The 19,326-nt window shown below is 34.8% G+C and overlaps 1 protein-coding gene across 6 annotated transcripts in view; it reads right to left on the bottom strand.

The window, feature by feature from the left end:
• The window catches only part of ATRNL1 (attractin like 1), a 435,859-nt gene that overhangs the window by 104,962 nt on the left and 311,571 nt on the right, over positions 1–19,326 (bottom strand). For 4 of the 6 annotated variants that reach the window (XR_014884915.1, XR_014884914.1, XM_085230234.1 and 1 more), the window contains one exon: positions 13,760–13,867. The exons of the other annotated variants lie outside the window; for them this stretch is intronic. Coding sequence is in view for 2 of the 4 variants with exons in the window: in XM_085230234.1 (XP_085086360.1) it covers positions 13,760–13,867 (108 nt within the window). In the remaining 2 variants the exon portion in view is untranslated. The remainder of the gene's footprint in view (positions 1–13,759; positions 13,868–19,326) is intronic. 6 annotated transcript variants of the gene reach the window in all.

The following is a 19,326-nucleotide window of genomic DNA, read 5'->3' as shown; positions in this document are numbered from 1 at the left end:
ATACCTGAAAACAACTATTGCATTTATAGCCTCTTTAAAAAAGAGGAAGCTGGTATTGTTTAAATCTCTGCAGAAATGACCAGAGGTGAACTAACTGCCATTCTTTTCTTAACAAAAAAATGCAAGAAGACAAAGTTTCCCTGGTTTCCATTAGAATCCCTCTAGCCTTTATCAAAAGTTAACACTAATGTTGACTACTCACTAAAACCATACATTTCTAAGAGTTTCTTCTTCCTTTATCAAGCTTATTTTACAAGTATCATTTTTAATACATTCATTCCATGATAGAATAGCTCATATAAGAGCGTAACTGAAAGTTCATTTGGTCCAACATCTCTGGTAATGGGTAGTGTATGAAATATGATCTTTCTCATCTGGTACATGTTATTTTTTGCTTGAAATATAGCTAATTACTGTCGTTTGTTAGAGATTAGACAGTTCGATATCATTCTTTGTGTCACACTGATTTTAGGTTTGTTATGACTGCATGACATTTGTGACAGTGAGTGTTTGAACAGAAGCTGGAAAAGATTCACTATCCACCTAAATTATTAATATACTGTCTTCAGTGGTACTTCCCATTTGGAAAAAGAAATACTACAATGAATGAAATCATTAATGTATTAAATGCTAGATTAAGATATCTATAAAAATAGATCAGTAGTCTGCATTAGTAGCATCAGATTATACACAGCAAACAGAATTTTTTTTTACTTACAGCTGAAGTAACATGGAAGCTTTGTTTTATTTGTATGTAATACTAAAGACCCACTTTCAGATACAATCACTTCATGTTCTATAGCAGTTCTGTACCATGCTTCAGTGTAGCTTTTACAATACATAAACAGTAACCACAAGTAATTTTTTAAAAATTTCAATGCAACTGCATATAGAGAATATACTTGAAACAATTTTTTTTCCTTTTTTTCTAATTCTTTGAACAGTTAAAACAGCACTGTGAGTTTGCATAGCATGGAAGACAACCTTAGTGCACTTCATCTTAACTTTACTGAATTCTGGCCAAGGCAACGTGTGCTAAACAAGGAGACATCTCTTCCACAGCTCACCAGCTTTCTAGGCTGATTTCCACAACCAGACATAGCTCTTCACACACCTTTCCGCAGCCTTTCTCAGTAAGAATCTTCAGGCAAGTTTGCTATTTAATTGGATCTAGTTCTTACTAGAACTGTTGCTGTTTTAATTGGGTAATTGATCAAGGCTGAGTATGTGTATTTTTAACCCTTTCTGGTTTGTTACTCTACAGACTGCACATAGTTTACCACAAAACCTCTTAAAAAATAAAAATAACAACAGCACATCAAAAAACTGAACCAATCTCATCATATGTAGGTCACAAACTCATAACTATGTTTTGTAATTGCATATGCACTTTCAATAGTTAAACACATTCTTTAAAAATACTGTGCATAGCTTAGAAAGGCACTTTTTGCAACTATTAACATGTAAAGGACAAGAAAAAACTGTGGACTTTACATGGCAGTATAACAAGAAGTAAAACAACAAAAAACGTGCCTCGCCAAAAAACAAAAGCATGTAAGCAGATTTTGACCACTTTTACATGCTCCTACTAGGGAAGTACCATTGCAGCTGTAACCTCAAAGCTGTTCTAGTTTACATAAGAGATCTACAGCCAACATATTTTCTGTGCACAAAAACAGCCTGAAAACCTGAGCAACATGTTTTTATTTTTTTTGGTTTCTTTTGTTTTAGCTTGGTTTGGTTGAGTTAGTAGAGTATACCTAGACTCAGCATAACCTCAACACGATGTACTTAGGTACAGAAATCCTGTACCATCAATCAGGAAAGTTAAAGCTCAGTTGAAATTGAAACTAGCAAAGGATGTGAAAGGAAATGGAAAGGACTTCTGTAAGTACCAGAAGCAAGAGCAAGTGCCAGTGGGGCAGGGAATCTAGTATCAGAGTGAAGTAACAGCTGTTGTATGTCACACCTTATCTTTAGCCTTTACTGGTAAGAACTTTTCTCAGAATTCTCTAATCCATAATCCTAGAAGCAGAATCTGAGGGAGTGTGGTATGGTGGATACTACCTATAGTGGAACCCTTAAATAAATTGGATATAGACAAGTCCATAGAATCAGACTGAATTCTAAGGGAACTGGTCAATGTACCTGAGAAAATGTTACCATCTTCGGTCAAAGGGATGACAGAAGTTCCTGTTAGAAGACAAGTGTTACATATATCTTCAAGAAGATTGAGAAGGAAGATCTGGGGAAACTTAGGTTGATCAGCTGAACTAGCTTCCTACTGTCCCTGGGAAAGCTAGGAAAGAAATCTCCCCATACGCCATGTCCAGCCAAGTAAAGACAAAAAGATTATTAGGAACAGTCAAGCCGATTTATGAATGCCAAACTTTTCCACACACCTGATTGCTTTTGTTGGAAATACAACTAGCTTAGTGGAAGATAGCAGTGGATGGTGTTAAACTTGACTTTAGTTAGCAAGACTTTCAAAGGTATGGCCTAGGGCTTAGAAGGAAAAACTGACAGGGTTGGTTCACTCTTATTGGAAGGTTAAGATGGAATCTTACTGTTGAATCCAACTATGCCTTTTCTCAAAGACACACAGGATTAAGATAGTGGAAGGTAAAAAGGTTGCAAAAAGGGAGATTTTAATGAGAAACTGGGAAAAGGTTTTTCACAGAGAGAGTAATCAAACATTTAAATGGGGGATAGCAAGATTTTGGAATCATCATCCTTAGAGGTACTCAAAGCACCATTGGACATGGCTCTGAACAACCTGACAGATGATTCTGGGAGGTTCCTTCCAACCTAAGCCAGTTTATGTTTTTCCAACCTATATTAGTTTATGATTCTATTGTACATGATGAATGCAATTTCCTACCAATTAGGTTTATTACCTAATTCCAATTCAGTAAGTAAAAATATTGAATTTTTGTTTAACGTGAATTCTGCTAACAAGGCTCAGTTCTTTATTCTTATCAATATAAAGTCCCCAAAACAGCTGGAGAGAAGATGAGTTCTCTAGTGCTATAAATACTCAGCTAACAAGTAGTTGCATTCATCTGTCACAGATGCTCACCACATTACCATGTTAGTGTGCTGAAACATAACAAAGAAAAGCTGGTTAGAGTTAAAACTGGGCAAAGCCTAGCTGAGTATGGGAAAGAAATCTGAAGACCTCACAATTACAAGGAAGGTGTACCAAACAATGATTAGCATAATATGCTGTACAGAATAGCATTTGGCTTTCTCATTCATTCCCAGATCTCATTAAGCATCTTTCTACATAATTCTTTCTGTCTTTCCCAATTGATTTGAAGTAATTGGCCCACATTTTGGAAGATAATGAGCTGTTTGTTTTATTTTCAGTTCTCAGGGCAACTGCAGCTATATGATATAAATCAGACTTTTCAAGCTCTATGAAAAACTGTCTGAAACAGAGTAATAGCATATACCTCAGTAACAAAGACCATTGCAGAGATTGCTGTAAAAATGTCAGACTACCTCTTACCTTCTGTGATGGCTTTCTAAAAAATGTAAGTTCAAAGATTCAGACCTCATATTCAGGGTACTCGGTGGTTCAGATGGACATATAAATTACTGCCCTAAAGTCCTGTGATCAAGCCATCAATTGGCATTTCTGCTCATCTTGAACAGTGGAACTTTTTGGAACAAACCAATTCCAAGTATCAGAAAAGATGTAAATTCCTTAGGACTAGATTAATAACATGAATGAAATGGTATTATGTCTGCATATTTCTCAAAAACTTCCTTACTATATATTCCAAATCCTTTACAGATTTTTCTATCTTTGTTTGTCCTTAGAAAAATGCATGGCAAAATGCATTAGAAGAAGCTTATTTAAAAACTGTAGCCATTTATTGTCCAAAATATTGGCAATTTTTTTTTATAAATTGTTGCTAGATCACAATGATACCGTGCTCTGTAGTTCAATGGATATCATCCACAGAAGTTTCCTACTAGAACAGAAACAGATGCTGTAGCTGTTTTGGAGAAGAGTAAATTTAAATAGTCAGATTATAGTACAACTTCTACAAAAAAGTGTGAAAGATAAAAGCATTTTCAATTTTTTAAAATATTTTTGCAATTATTATGCATTTGATCATGCAAACAATGTCACTATTCCTCAATAAATGCATCAGGGCAAGTATGAAATTACACTAGTCTAATTATTAACTATGCTCTAGCAGATACACATCGCGGTGGATTCGGATGTTATGCAGCTTTACCTTTACTGAGTTCAGCATGTGAGTGATGGGAGAACGTTGTGCAAATATTTATGATTAAACACTGAAGGTACATCAGAGTACACAACAGTAGGTTTTGGAGTTTTTTATGGATATTCTATTTATGATGTTCAGCTGGCTCAGTTTAAAACATATTACCATTTTATTTTCTTTCTTTAAATATGGTTTGAGGACATTTGTCATGCGAGAAAATGGAATATGCACTTTACGGCATCCACATGTCTAGAGAAGATTGATCTTACTAGATCTCATTGCCAGAGGCATTTCAGCTCCTCTTGCTATATTTAGTGGAGATCACATTTTGATGTATTGTGTTGAGAAACACAAATTTTGTATATGAGTCACTGAATAATGCATTTTGTTTTCACACGTAAACTAATATTTAAGTGTGTTCAATGTGTTCAACATTTGATTCCTTCTGTTTCCTACAAATCTGAAAAATATTGTAATATAAAATAAATTGCTCATCTACCTTTCCAAAAGCCCAGTGGCTTTTCTTTTAATAACAATTAAGGTGTTTGCAGAACAGAGTAATTCCATTTATTAACTCCAGATGGTTCAATATTTATCCATCTTTTTCAAAGGCCTAAAAAGCAGAGGCAAGAAACTGATGAGTGTCTACTTAAACTTTCCACTTCTTACAAAAAGCTGAATAATAAAGATAAGAGAAAGGTCATCTTGCTAAGCATATAGTATGAGAAATAGCACTGGGAAATAAAAGGAAAAATTCATTTCATACGTATCTGTTTAAAACTTTATTTCTTTCCTCTACTAATAATCATATTTTACATCATATTTTACAGTTTTTGTTATAGGAAGTTCTAGTAGATTACTAAAGTACACTATGTGTATAACTGGAAGCAATCACACATCAAAAATACTGCTAAGTCATTAGAAGGATTCCCAATATAGAGATGGTTGTTATTCGAACTTACTGATATTCCCAATGTCACTGCATCTAAATGCTTTTGTAATCTCTACTTTATAGAAGTGCCTACTACACTGCAGTATACAATTCACAATCCTTTGATCTACAAAATAAATTTTACATGGAAAAACTCCTTTGGAACAATTAAGGAATGATACCATTGGGTCCTAAAACCTGATTGGGGTTAATCATTTTTCAAAATTTTAAGAACATTATACTTTTTGCAATTAAAAATGCTGAGATGATTACTAAAGCCAACATCATAAGCAGTGTTTCTACCTCTGCTTTAAGCCAATGAAATGTCTTGTAACTTACATGCCCAGCCTTTTTATCGCATCTTTGAAATTTTGAGTTCATCTCACCAAATAAGTAATTTAGTAGGTTCGCAATTATTACCAGGCCTTTCTAAATAACCATTAAAAAAAAAAAGAATCTACCACTTCTCAAAATATGAACAGGGAAAAGTAACATCTAAACTGCAGACTCTCTCTTCTTCCACTGAGAACATGGGGAACAAGAAGCACTGGGTAGCAAAGTATTAAACTCCTCCCACCTTGATGATGGGCACATAATGAGAGCAGGGTTTTCATCTGCCTTTTGTACAACAGCACAAATGAAAAGTGGCCCCATCAAGGAGAGAACTGAGCTTCAATCTCTACAAAATCCAGGAGTGTGACACGGTCTACCTGAACAGGAGCACATCTCAGCCTTCTTCATATTGAGCCCCTGTGCAACTGGAAATCCAAGAGCCATGATGCACAAAGCAAGCAGGCAAAACCAAAGTTAGATACTGGGATGGAAAGAACATTCTCTGTAGCTATGGAAAATGTATATAATAAGAAGGAGCCACCTGGCAGGGAAAGGCATGTGAAAATGGGGTATACAGACAGGCCCAGATAAATAAACCTTGAAAAAAAAAAAAAAAACTTAAACATACGTGCTTTTTTGGTTATCCTGATAGTACAGCTACTTCCTAGCTTTGGTAAGTTTGTTCTAATTTTAGAACAATTACATTGTTGGGGATTTGTTATCCAAAGGCGAGATTCCCCGAGAAATCCTGCTAAAAGATAATCCTAGCACTGCACACACATTTATTCTGTTTTGCGTTCACTGATTTTTCTACCTTTTTACCTTATGAAACAAGATTACATTTATTAATGTAAAAAAAAAAAAATAGGGCAGGTAAAGTGTCATTTTTCATAACATTTACAGACACATCTATACACTTGTGCTTGAAAACAATTAGAATGTGTATTTTGATACTTTCAATTTGCAACTATGCATAATACAGTAATTTAACAATTTCTATTCACAGCATGCCAATATCACTGAAACACCTACATTTAGCTAGTCAGCCAAAAATCCTGCTAATTGTTCCAATCGAGCATAACATTTGTTGCAATTTTGTTGGAAACAAACAATATATTTCTATCCAAGAAATTTCTATAGTTACCTGATTATGGTACATGTGCAAAATACATTTTTATTAAAAAAAACCAACCTGAATAAAAACAGTTTCACAAAAGTAACTGAGGTGAATCAGCAGAGCTTTTACCTTCAAGGCATGTTACCATGAAATATCAGGAGACCAGCTTGGAAGTACACAGATCTTGTATCCACCACATTCAACACCTTCTTATAGTGCCTGGTCAATGAATGTAAATTGACTCAACAGAAATAAGTAACCAAATAGGAGAATTCAGGCATTAAAAGTATGTTTTCTGTAAGTTTAGAGACTGCATAAATTCCAGAATCAATCCAGAATTCTAAAAAAATTCATTCAAGGATTCTGCCATATGCCAACATTGTTAACAATTAACATGAATATTTATGGTATAAAATATCTTAATAATGCCTTCATATGTTATCATAGAAGAATCTTCAAGAATCCTTTGCAAAGGAGCAGACAAAGATTTGAAGGTAGGATTTAAAGTAACTGAATAGTTCAGGGAAAAATAAAAATTTTCAGATAAATAGGACTGACGGAATGAGCAGAAGAGAATGCAGTGAGACAAGGTCAAAATGTAGCACAAGGCAATGGACTTCTTGAAACAGTTCAGCAAATTTAGTATAGTCCTTGAGTAACGCAAGAAAAAAAAAAGAAATTGAGATCCAATATAGACTCTTTTCTTCAGCATCAGGTGTATTATCTGACTACATTTATTTGAGATCTGCTAGTTTAGGGTGTATGGATTTTGAAAGGCTACAAAAATGGTAAGGTGGTTAAGATAAAAAATAATTATATCATGAATACAGACTTCAATGAGAAAAGTTAAAGCAATTCCAGAACGATTTGGAGATCACATTAAGCAAATGCAGAGTCATGGAGAGACTTAATGGTGCCCAATCTTGGAAGAAAACTGAGGATGTGATCAATGAATGTAACTGCAACACTGAAGAGAAGGGTCAGAATCATTCAGTAACAGAAAACTAATAGTGCAGTGAAGGCAATTAAGGTCTCCAAACAACAGAAATGGAAGATGTTCAGAAGGAAGAGCTAGGTGGCAATCAGGTTCATAATAAAGGCAGAGCTGAAAGGAGACTAGCAAATGTAGCCATACATCATTTCTGAGAACTGTTCGTCCACCGTTCTAAAAAACGATAAAGGAAATTACATAACCTCTCCAGGCAACCACTTCCAGTGATTCCGTTTTATTATGAGAAGCTTTTCCTGATACTAAGCCTAAACCTTCTCTACTAAAATTTAAGTCCATCACACCTTTGCTGCCTACAGTGCACACAACGAAAAGGTTATTACTCTCCTGATTGCTACTAACATTTTGCATATTTGAAGGTTATTATTTTGTCTTGTTTCAATAGTCTACTCAACTCCCTTGGCTCTGATTGCTCACATAGTTCTGATCTAAATTCTCTCTCCTCCATTGCAGTGACTCAGATTGGACACAGTACTTAAGCAAGGTCTTTCCAATACCAACCAGACTTACATCATATGGATCATACAGATTTGAAATTATTACAGGGTAAAATAAAACCATTACTAAGATAAAAAGAAAATGAGAATTAAATGAGAGCTCAAATAACAACAGCTTTGCACATGCATATCCAAAGTATTATAAGTTACAAAAGAAACAATGCACCCTTAGTTTCTGAATGATAATGAAAACAAGTAACAGGGTAGATGTCTCTAAATGACATTTATGCTCCCCTGAATCCACCTATGGCTTTTGTAGGCCCTGGCATCAATCAGAACAACCTGCAATTTGTTTTGTGTGATTACTGTTGAACTGTCTCACAAGCTGCATCTATACTTGATACTGCACCTTCTCCAGCACTAATCAAACAGGTAGAAATAGGCTGATTAGCCAACAAATGTATCCTTCCCTATATAGGAGAATGTTTACTTTAATGAAAAGATAGTGTGGGATAACTGTTAGTTATCATATTGTAAACAAAACAACCAGATCTGTTACTATTTTATACAAGATTAATAACAAAATATTATGTAATTAGTATGTTCTTTGACGTACTTAAAGTTCAGCTCTCCAACCAGGTTGTATGAACAACACTTGAAACTGTAAATTATATAGCATGATTTTTTAAATAAACAAAAAATTCAAGTATAATGGTCTTTGATATCACCTCTTGCCAAATATGCAGTGCCTTCACGTTCAATGAGAACAGAATGACCATTCTAAGGACAATTTCGTCCTTGTCTTCAATAAGTTATTACTCTCTTACAGTGGGGCTTAATTTATACTGAGTCTAAAATTGGGAACTGAGAATATCAAAGACAATCTGAATTGGTAAGAGTCTGTTCCTTGCTCTTAGACATTATGTCAACAACACAATGAGAACTGAACGCTGAGAAAGCATACAACTAGTTTCACTTTGTACAAAATAGTGAAGTATGCTTAGCTTGCAGTTTCAAAGATTACTCATTGAATCATTCAAATTAAACAAGAAAACGAACACAACTTAACTGGAATTATTTATAAAGCAAGCTAAAAAGTTCTGACAATTTATTGGCTGGTGAAACCAGCAACACATCTTATTAGTATAAGCTTCAATTACCCAAACTTCACAAAACTCTGGTACAGGACTTTAATGCATTTTAATAAGTCACTCTGATTTCCAATAGCCATTCTTGGCATAATAAGCCAAGCTACTGGTGTTGGTGCATAACATCCAATTCTGTAACTCAAATAAGTGAGAACAAGTCACAGAATCACAGAACTGCAGAGATTGGAAGGGACCTCTAGCCATCATAGAGTCCAGCCCCCTGTTAAAGCAGGTTCCCTACAGATGGTCACACAGGTAGGCATCCAGACAGGTCTTGAGTATCTCCATAGGAGACTCAGATGAGCTTTGCTTATAGTTTTCAGAATTGCCTGAAATTCAAAACTTGTTTAATGTACCATAAATATTTCTTGCTGCTTACTAGAGAAAGGCCAGATTTTATCTGAATTCCCAAATCCTTGTGATTATCTTACCTTTTCAGAAGTAGAGATCAATCTAACATCTGTGACTGTTCTACAAGAAATACAGTAACGTGATGGAAAAAAAAATATATGATTGAAAGGATTACTACGTTTCTCTGCAAAAATAACTTAAAGAACACTGATCTGAAAAAAAATTATAATCCCAGTCATACTGCATAGATATCAAATGTATGATCAAATGAGCAAATCTGCACTTGTTTCCTATGCAGACAGCAATGTAACTGTCTTTACTGCAGCAGATGTAGCACAGCAAATGCTGCTTTTCAGAGACTTAGCATAACGGTATACTAGAATTTACAGTACTGTCTACCTTATCTCACAGGCTTCATGAAAGAATCCGTTCCTGTTTCAGAATAACATAGGGGCTATGAAAAAGCTGAAAAGTAGCCACAAGTTAGAGAAAAATTCTTTTCGCTTAACATACAGATTAACTAAAATGACTGGAAGCATCAGAGGAAGCAAATCTTCAAAAGTGATTTATATTTGAGAAAAAAAAAAAACACAAACAACATTCCTTACAGGAGGAGTGGAATATGAAGGCAGTCTAATTGATATACTGAAGAACTGAAGAGTAAAAAGCCATGTCCAGAGAAGAAATGAAAGAAATAAAAAATGCTTTAACACTGAGGGCACTGCGTAGAAATACGTACCATGTCTACTGATGTAAGATGCTACTTTAATTTTTTATGATTTCAGTACTGAAAAGTACTGGAAAAAATATGGTGGTATCACAAAATATCACAATATTATCAAACTCTGAACAGAGAGCTTTTGATGTTTTCTTTCTCTGTTCTTTAACAGCCTGTGCTACCTGAAACTGTGAGCAGTGGAACCTTAGGAATTCCTTTTTTTCTTTACCTCCCTTGGATATCAGCCACTTCACTACACTCCTCCCTTCCTTTTCTCCTCTTGGAACATGGAGGCTCTCTGCTCACCTAACTCCCTTGCCTCTCCTCAACTGGCAAAACATAAGAGTAAGTAGGGAAATGTCACCCAAGTGGCAGTAGATTAAGATGCAGACTGGGGCTGCCATAGTCAAAACAGACCTTTTTCTCTCCAAATTAGGGCACAAGATTAGTATCATAAATACCAAGCCACAACAAGAAGTACTGCTTCATATATTTAGAATTAGGATAATCAAATAAAAAAATATCAATACTTTTAGCATATGTGGTTCGTGTGATGCTAAAAGTGAAGGAGGGCAAGGGAAAAATCTGTTTGATTTCTTCTGTGCTAAGTTTAAGCTGACAATAAGATATTTAAGCATTGATATAAGACTAACATGACAAAATGGATGACAACACAAGACTTGTTAATGTCACGTTATAAAACAGTTGCACAGAAAGGCAACCTGAAGAGGTAAAGAATGGATGAATAGTATTAGTTAAATTGGGAAGAGCAAAGGCCTGAAAAACCCACTCAGCAGGAAACAGAAGGAATATGATGCAGATGATTGGGTTTTTTTGTGTGGTTTTTTTTTTTTTTTGGAGTTATTATAAAGATACTGTCATTTTTGTTGGCAAAACATTAAGAAAGATAGGCTGGCTCCTTGAAAGTCCAAAATAGCAAGAGAGCCTAAAATTTCAGTACCCCCCCCCGTAGTTTTCAAGGTTTTATTTTAATCTGTTGCAAATTGCAGCTCTCTCAAAGTATTTGGGTCTACTATCAGTTGTAAAGTAAGTATCTAAGGAAGGTATATTTTAAGTACAGTATAATTTTATTACGTATTTACGAATACAGTTTCTAAACAGTGGTTAAAACATACCTTCCTACTGCAAAATGAAACTGTATAGTAAAATAATTTTCCTAAATATTCAGAAAAAAAGGAAATAAATAAGAAAAGATAACCAAAGTTGCCAAATGAAATTACCATGTAGGCAGTCGTATGAATATTGACATGTGACAGACAATCAATATTAATATGGAACAGCAACTGTACAAAACCAGTGTCCATGGATCAATGAACCTGTACAATGTGATTGAAAGCACAGCATCAATAAAAATGTATAAATAACATCCAAAGAATTGGTGAGTAATGCACAACGTAAAAGAAATGTGAGGAGCCACAGTGCTCCTGATTAAAACTGGAAACCCTGGTATGTCAGTGCAAGTTCTCCACAGTGCCAGGGGAACATTTGGAAGGGAGTTACTGAATATTGCTCATTTTTCCTGAAAGACCCCTAACTTCAAATAATCTCAATGGACACCAGATATCAAAGGATTATAAAATCAATTTTAAGATTAAGTTATAGTTACTGCATGTCTTTTGCTTAAGCACTGTATCCTGAAAATACACGTGCCATCCAAATTCCCTTCAGCCCAAACAAGATCTGAGATTAAAAAATAGAATGGCAACTACAGCTTCTAGTGTCCATTTGCAAATTCAGGATAGATCTGGGTTAGAAACCTCAAGATGGCACTTTCTTGCAGAATATACTTGAAAAGCCAATCAATATTCTGAATCACATTCATTTAATGCTCAGCACAATGTTTTGTTTTGATATAGATCATTGTGTTGTAATTTCAAGGATATTTTGAATGGCCTCTATTCTGTGCATAACTGTATATTAATTAGTTATAAAAAGCAACCCTATGCTAGCTGAATACTAAGCAATTACTTGAAAAATGCTTAGTCTAGGAAGAAATAGCTAACAAAAACTGTAAAATAAAATTAAAATATTTTAGCATCTCCTCCTTTTAGCACTGTGTAAAAGATACTAGAGAAGAAAACATGGCAATTAACTTGTGATGTTTACTTCTAAAGTTTAATTAAATATCAGTATGTACAGAATTAGTTTGGGTGCCACAGCTCCCACTCATTGCCTCCCTCAAAAAAGACAACAGAAATTGTTCTCAGGTGTCAGCACTGAAACAATGAAAACACATTCCAAAAAGTTAACTTTTAACTACAGTGTATTTTGTCCTCAGTCTATGAGCTGGAGTGATCTTCCGTTCCAAGATAAAAGGAGACAGAAGTAAGGTGAATGATGGGGATGAGCTTTTTGTTCAAAAATAACAGAGCTTCTCCAAAGAGATATGGCATTTTTATGCACTATCTAATCCAAGTATTTAAAATATATCAGCAAGAATAATTCTGATTGCTTCCTGTGCAGTAGAAGGACAGAGAGCCTCAATTTGGTAAGTACTCAAGAGTTGATACTTTTTTTTTTTTTTTGCTATGAATCTGCTTTTCACATTGCTCACTTCTCTATGAACCTTAGAGATTTGATAGAGTATATTTAATCTTCAATTGAAAGAGGCTATTGAGAAAAGTAAGAGAAGCTTTGAATTTAAGAGGAATTGGCAGCAATGAAAAGAAAAGTACAATCTTGAAAGATTTCAGAGCTATCACACCTCATTCTCAGGTCCCACCGTAAATAAGATAAAGTAATAACTGTAAACACAATATTGTAAATAAAAGTAAAGGAATAGAGGATTAGCATCTACGAAAAGACCAACTTAGGTTAGATATTCATTATTATCCACATATTGTAATTCTCCTTCTATTTTCAGGTGAAACTTCTAGAATCCATTTCATGCATTATTACACTGTTCCAATATTACATTGCCATGCATATTATTATTTCTTTTTCAATGGTCTGCAATTACAATAAAAGAATGCAGTAATGTAGCCATTACCTACAAATGACAATATGCAGTATACTCAGTGTTCTTTAAATCTGTACATATAAAACACTGAAATGCTACTCACAGCTGCTTTATTTATTTATTTGTTTGTTTGCTGCAATCTCTGCTAATTAAGATAGATGTTAACTAGGGGGCACTGTGCACTCGAAGGACTGAGCATGAGGTTTGTTTTCTCCTGTGTCTTGCATTCCTCCAGCTCATATCCATCATGGAAGGAGCGCCAGGTGAGCTGACTGTCACTCCAGCCGAGGCTAATAGATTCTCCAGTGGCTTTTGTTACAGCTCATGTCATGCTATTAAAACTATGCACCTTGAAAATGGCATAACATATGTAGCTGAGACTTGTCAGCTCCAGGTAATCAGACACTGCTTGGTTTCAAAAGCAGATGCAGATGAGACTAGCAATATAAATATGCAAATGACAATGGTCCCTTGTCAGCACCACTGTTTCCTACCTCTAATGGCCCTCGTAGAAAGTCTGTTTGCTCAGCTCCTACTTCCAGTGCTACATCGACAGAAGCAAAGGGGCGGCTGGCCATCTGCTGTCGCTCCCGCATAAGTTGCTGATGGGGAAAAAATGATGTTTTAACAAAACATTAAAAACTGCACCAAATATTAGGCTTCCCTACTATACCTCCCGTTACAACATAAGAATGCAAATAGCATGCAAATACTCATATCATATTTTTAATATTAAAGGAAGAAATTTATACCAATTGATCATCATCAGTATTTACTTGATGACTGAGCCTGGAGAGTTTATGTCATCTACAAACAGTCTTTCAGCTAGAACTGATGAAATCTTGAAATGAACGCTCCCTTAGCTGGCTATTCATGAAATAACTTTGCTATTTGTGCAAGCTGGAGACAGATATGGGAAATGGTTGGTATAAATAGTTGAAGTCTAATTTCACTGATAAAGCATGCATCAGAACACCTGCCAAGAAAAAGCCCACTTGGCCTTCAAATTTTCATACTTTGCTATTAAACCAGATGGAGCTAACAGTGTCAGGACTCGTCATTTTATACAGCATCATTCCTGCCGTTACTTAATAGGAAGAATAATGTGTTAGTATTGGAAAGACTGCATCAGTATATGTAAGTATGATCAGTTATGCTCACAGAGCTTGTATAATCCCTTCCAATCAGACCAGAGTGCACAGAAGTCCCGAGCAAAACCACAAAGCTAACTCATATTTCTTCCTCAATCTGTAATTATAATGCTTATTAAACCATGATGAATAAAAATGATGACCAGCAGTAGATATTACAGATTTTACTCCACTGGTTCAGTGCAACTAATAAAAGCATTATTAAATATTTAAAGTGAATGAGTCATGCAATTAAAGTTGTGTGCTCCTTCAGCTGAACAGGATGTCACAGCATCTTGAGAAGACAAAACGCTTACAAAAATGTTTTATTAGGAAATATCTCAGTTTCATTTTCATGTTTTTCTCCTTACTGTTTATCTGGAAAGCTTAAACATTAGAACCCTGGCATTTGAATGTTAATGACACTGGCACTGTGACACACTGCTCATAAAACCCTTTGAAATAGTAAAGGGTATACAAATATTTCTGGCAGCTTACTAATAAACACTCTTGATTTAAGGTCTATGACACAACAACCACCTCGTTTTGCAATACCTTTCATGTATTTTTTTCTCAACTTGCATTTTAACATTGTCTTAGAAATCTAAAGAAGCACTCAGACCATTAAAATCTAAACAGTTCAGTATTCTTTTAACTCATACCCTGCATATTCCAAAGGCCCTTTTTTGTAGCCATGCTCTGAATCTTTCAGTAGGCAACTGCACCAATGGGTTCCCCATATATCATACCAAGGGGATAACTGAGATGTATACAAGTGAAGAATAAAGGAAAGCCTATTTTGAATATCCAGATGGCTAGAAATTAGTTTTTGAGCCTTCCATTTCAAAGTGAAGCTGATGGTTTTGGTACAGATTGGTCCGGAAGCAAAGCAGAAACCAATATCTTTGTATATTTACAGACAGAAAGAACTACTATAGCTACCATGTCTCACCAGCAACTTGGTAAACACCACAAAAAAAATTTCAAGTGTAAAAATACTGAGTTGCTAAATGATAGAATTACTGTATTTAACTCATTTTCTTCCTAAAATAACAAAAATGAAAGAAAACAATGTTATTAGAGCAGTCCTACCATATGGACCTCATTACTGTACTGTATGCCTACAGAGCTATTGGCAAATGCATATTTTTTAATGGGAAGCCAGACATCATTTGAAACAAATAGAACTGCTTGGAAAAAGTAGTTAATTGAGCAGAATAACATATGCTACAAATGCACAAATGTTTATTTAAAAGACATAGTTGATACAGAACATAAAGGAATGAGTATTTTATACTTTTCGTTTTGTTTTTTTTTTTTTTTAAGGTTAGATGTTTTCTTCACCTCTACTGAACAAATGGCTAAAAGCAAAGCATTCTCATTCACAGGGCAGTAGCTGAAATGTTGATACTCTGTCATGTACGAATAGAACTGTGATGATTAATACTATGAAGATTCTTAATTAGTTCTGTAAACAAGAATGAAAATTTTAAAATGTTTAGCTATCCATGAAGTGCTGCTGAGTTTGGCAGCTGAGCACTTGCACATGAAAACAAAACTCAAAATACTGCTTCTTTCTGCTCAGCATTTTAAAGTTCTTAATAAGGTGCAGAGAAAAAATAGAAAATAAGGGGGAACAAGGAGAAAAGCAGTAGATCTTATGAGTTTAAAATCTGATTTGTGGACAGAAAAGGACACGAACTCACACCATTTGCAGCTGTTCATGTATCAAGACTGGAACAAACAAAAAGTTCCAGTTAAAGAAAATTGTGAGTATGGGTATGCTACCACAGGTGGCAGTCAGGTATGACAACCCACACTCCAGTCACAACTAGTTTCACACAGCCCCTACAGGTATGGAGAGATTCCTATCATTCATCTGATAGGGCAGGAAACAGAGAAATTCTCCAAGATATATTTACACATGGGTATCATAAATTTAATGTATAATATTCAGATTTAAGAATATGCCTAGATATTCACTTAAAATTATGGAAAAATCAAAACCTGAATGTCTCAGCATGAGACTGAAAAATACAGTGAACCTCTGACTGACTATGGTAAAGCTTGAAATCAGTTTCATAATTTTCAAGTCCAAGAATATTGATGAGATTTGGTTTCTAGACATCTCTCATTTCTTTTCCAACAATTTCAGAGTATTAATTTTAAAGTTAATTCATATCCTATTACAGAGCTTATCTCAAAAATAAAATAGTATTTGTCATCAGTGAAGAACAACAAGATATCATGATAGTATAAATTACTTCACCAATTTCTAACTCAAAACTCATAATTCAAGAACATGATGGATGGGATAGGACAAGACAGGACAGGACGATATACCATGACCATCTAGAAATATGTCACAGAGAAATATTTGCCTGAGTACACAGTTATGTTCTGCTGTTGATCAGAACTTCTCTGATAAATACATTTTTAAGAGAATAAAAATGTTCCAAAGAATCTTCTGTGAGAAAGTGCATAACTTGTAAAGTTCTTCTTAAGAAGAAATGTCTCATTTGAATGCATTTGGTTTGATTACATCTAGACTTGCATTCAAAATAATTAACACTGCCTTTTCTATGCTCTTCTAAAAGCCCTATTTTGAAAAAAGCATTAGATGATAGGAACTAAGACAGGTGTACTTTCTCTTTGTAACAGACAAACTTGACAAACTGATAGATTAGGATAGCTGAAGAGGAGGAGAACATTTTTAAATAGAAAAGCCTTTTCAAAGATCCTTCTGATGCAGATGAAAGGGTAGCTATAATTTTATCAGTAGCACAGCTGTACCTAGGTTTGCATCCTTCACATCCTAGATTTTAGTTTTCTTTTTTCCATTGAAGCATAATTACTAGCAACATTATAACAAGTCATGAGTTACTCTGGCAAGATGAGTATTCAAAATTTCGAAGAACAGTGCTTCTACAGTCTTTCTGGCAGCTTGTTAGTGACACTGTTTTTCCAATTATCTAATCTGAAATTCCTATTCTGCTTACTCATCACTCAGCTCTGACTCCTCTTCTGCTTCTGTGCTGTTAAATACTGATGCAAATAACACCAAATAGCTACAACAAAAGCATTAAAATGTCCTCTGCTATGTGAGATTTCAAGGAAAACTGATGGCAATATAAAAAAAAAATATCAAAACATCAATGCTAGTTGCATTAATTAATCTATGGCTGCATTGCATTTGACAAACTTCCGGGGTAAAAACAAGTATGTTAAGAGACAGTCCTGCAAAAACAGACATTCTCTATGAGCCATACAATTCAGTCATATTCCTGAGGTATTTTATTGCCATATCTAATCAACAGAAGTAGCATAAATGTGTTTAATGAATACACAAATCCAACTGGACTATGGGCATACTAGTTAGCAAGAGAATTTAATTATCCTCAAAATTCCTAAATTCTCATTTTCAGACTGAATTGTACACAGTGATAATTCAATGCAACTCTGATTAGTAGCTTTAATTTGCACAGAAATTTGCTTTCACTGTAACTTTTCTCATTGTAACTACTGGTGGTACAAATCTCTTCAGATTACATGAGGTATTTACATAGCTGGAAAGGAAATAAATTTCTCATTTACATTTTGAATGACCTACCTGATTAATTTCCAAATCAGCTGATTTCATTGGAACAGTAGGTCATAGTCATTAAACTATTTTATTTGTGAAGTGAAATAAACTCACCATTCCATTATTGCAGCAGATATGGTGACTTTAAGAAGCTAACAAAGGATACGATTGGAAACCAAGAAGCAGGAATAACCATGCTCATGACAGCAGTAGTAGTTTTACAGTCTAGATTCACTCATTCTCTTCACCATGAACTTCCTAAATAACCCTGGCCACTTGCCTTCCCTGTGTCTCATTTCCCAGCCCGCTAAGTGGAAGTGCTCTAACCAAAGAGTGCATTCAGAAAGAAAATGAGATATTAAAAAGACGGCCATAGACTAACATGCTATTTGCACTGCAAAATAGACTCTGCAGAAAGTTACTAAGATATCAGAGCCTATTCCATGCCACTCTCATTCAAAATTGTCTGAATAAAAGGTGCTTTCAGGTGTGTGCAATGTCTGTCTTGAGAAAAAAAAAAAAGAGAGAGGAGTTATACTTCTCATTCTAGCATTGCACTGAATAAAATGAAGGGTTATTTAAACTAGACATAGTCCAGCAAATAGCTAAGACATACTTAAAATACAGTGTACACATCCCAAAAAATAACTGTTCCAAAAGGTCAAGTTTTTACGTATCCTTTTTGGAAACCAAATACCAGTTGTCTGTAATTTCCCTTGAACAAATCAAAAAAGAGAAAAAAAAGACGAGCCCGAAAAAGGTCATTTTGTTGCTAGATCCAAGGAACAGACTCTTTATGTTCTGCACATTAGAAAGAAAAGAGCAAAACATGAATCTGCTGTGACTTTAGGATAAGGATGTTTCTCGTTATGGAAGAGAATTCCCATCTTTACAAGACTGCAAGTATAAAAAGGTGTGTATTACGATGGAAATGGCACACTGGTTTATGCTCATTTGCAAACAGTTTATAGTTACAGTGACGTTCTGACCCGCTCTTCAGGTACTTTCCCTAAGGATTCATTTAGTATTTGAAGATTTTTTGGATTTGAAGAATAAATAATAAGCTCAAAATTCAATTCTATACCACAACTCACTGCTTTCAAATTTAAGAAGCACTAAACAATACCTAATCCCATGAATTCATGTTGTGCATTTACGTAGTTCTGTAACCATAATCATTTTAAAGGTTCATCAAGACTTAAGTCTTTTTGCAGGCCTTGCTAACTCCAGCACTGTACTCTTCTTAATCAAATAGGCTTAAAAAATCCTTTCAGCAAACCGTTATTGTTTTGCTAATAACCAGCAGAGCCATTTTCAATTCACAGAAAGTTTCTAAAAATACTTATTC

The sequence above is a fragment of the Meleagris gallopavo genome, chromosome 8 (genome assembly GCF_905368555.1).
Source record: "Meleagris gallopavo chromosome 8, MGAL_WU_HG_1.1, whole genome shotgun sequence".
NCBI lineage: Eukaryota > Metazoa > Chordata > Aves > Galliformes > Phasianidae > Meleagris > Meleagris gallopavo.
Note: the sequence above shows the minus strand (reverse complement) of the source record. Positions and strands in the feature narration are given on the sequence as shown.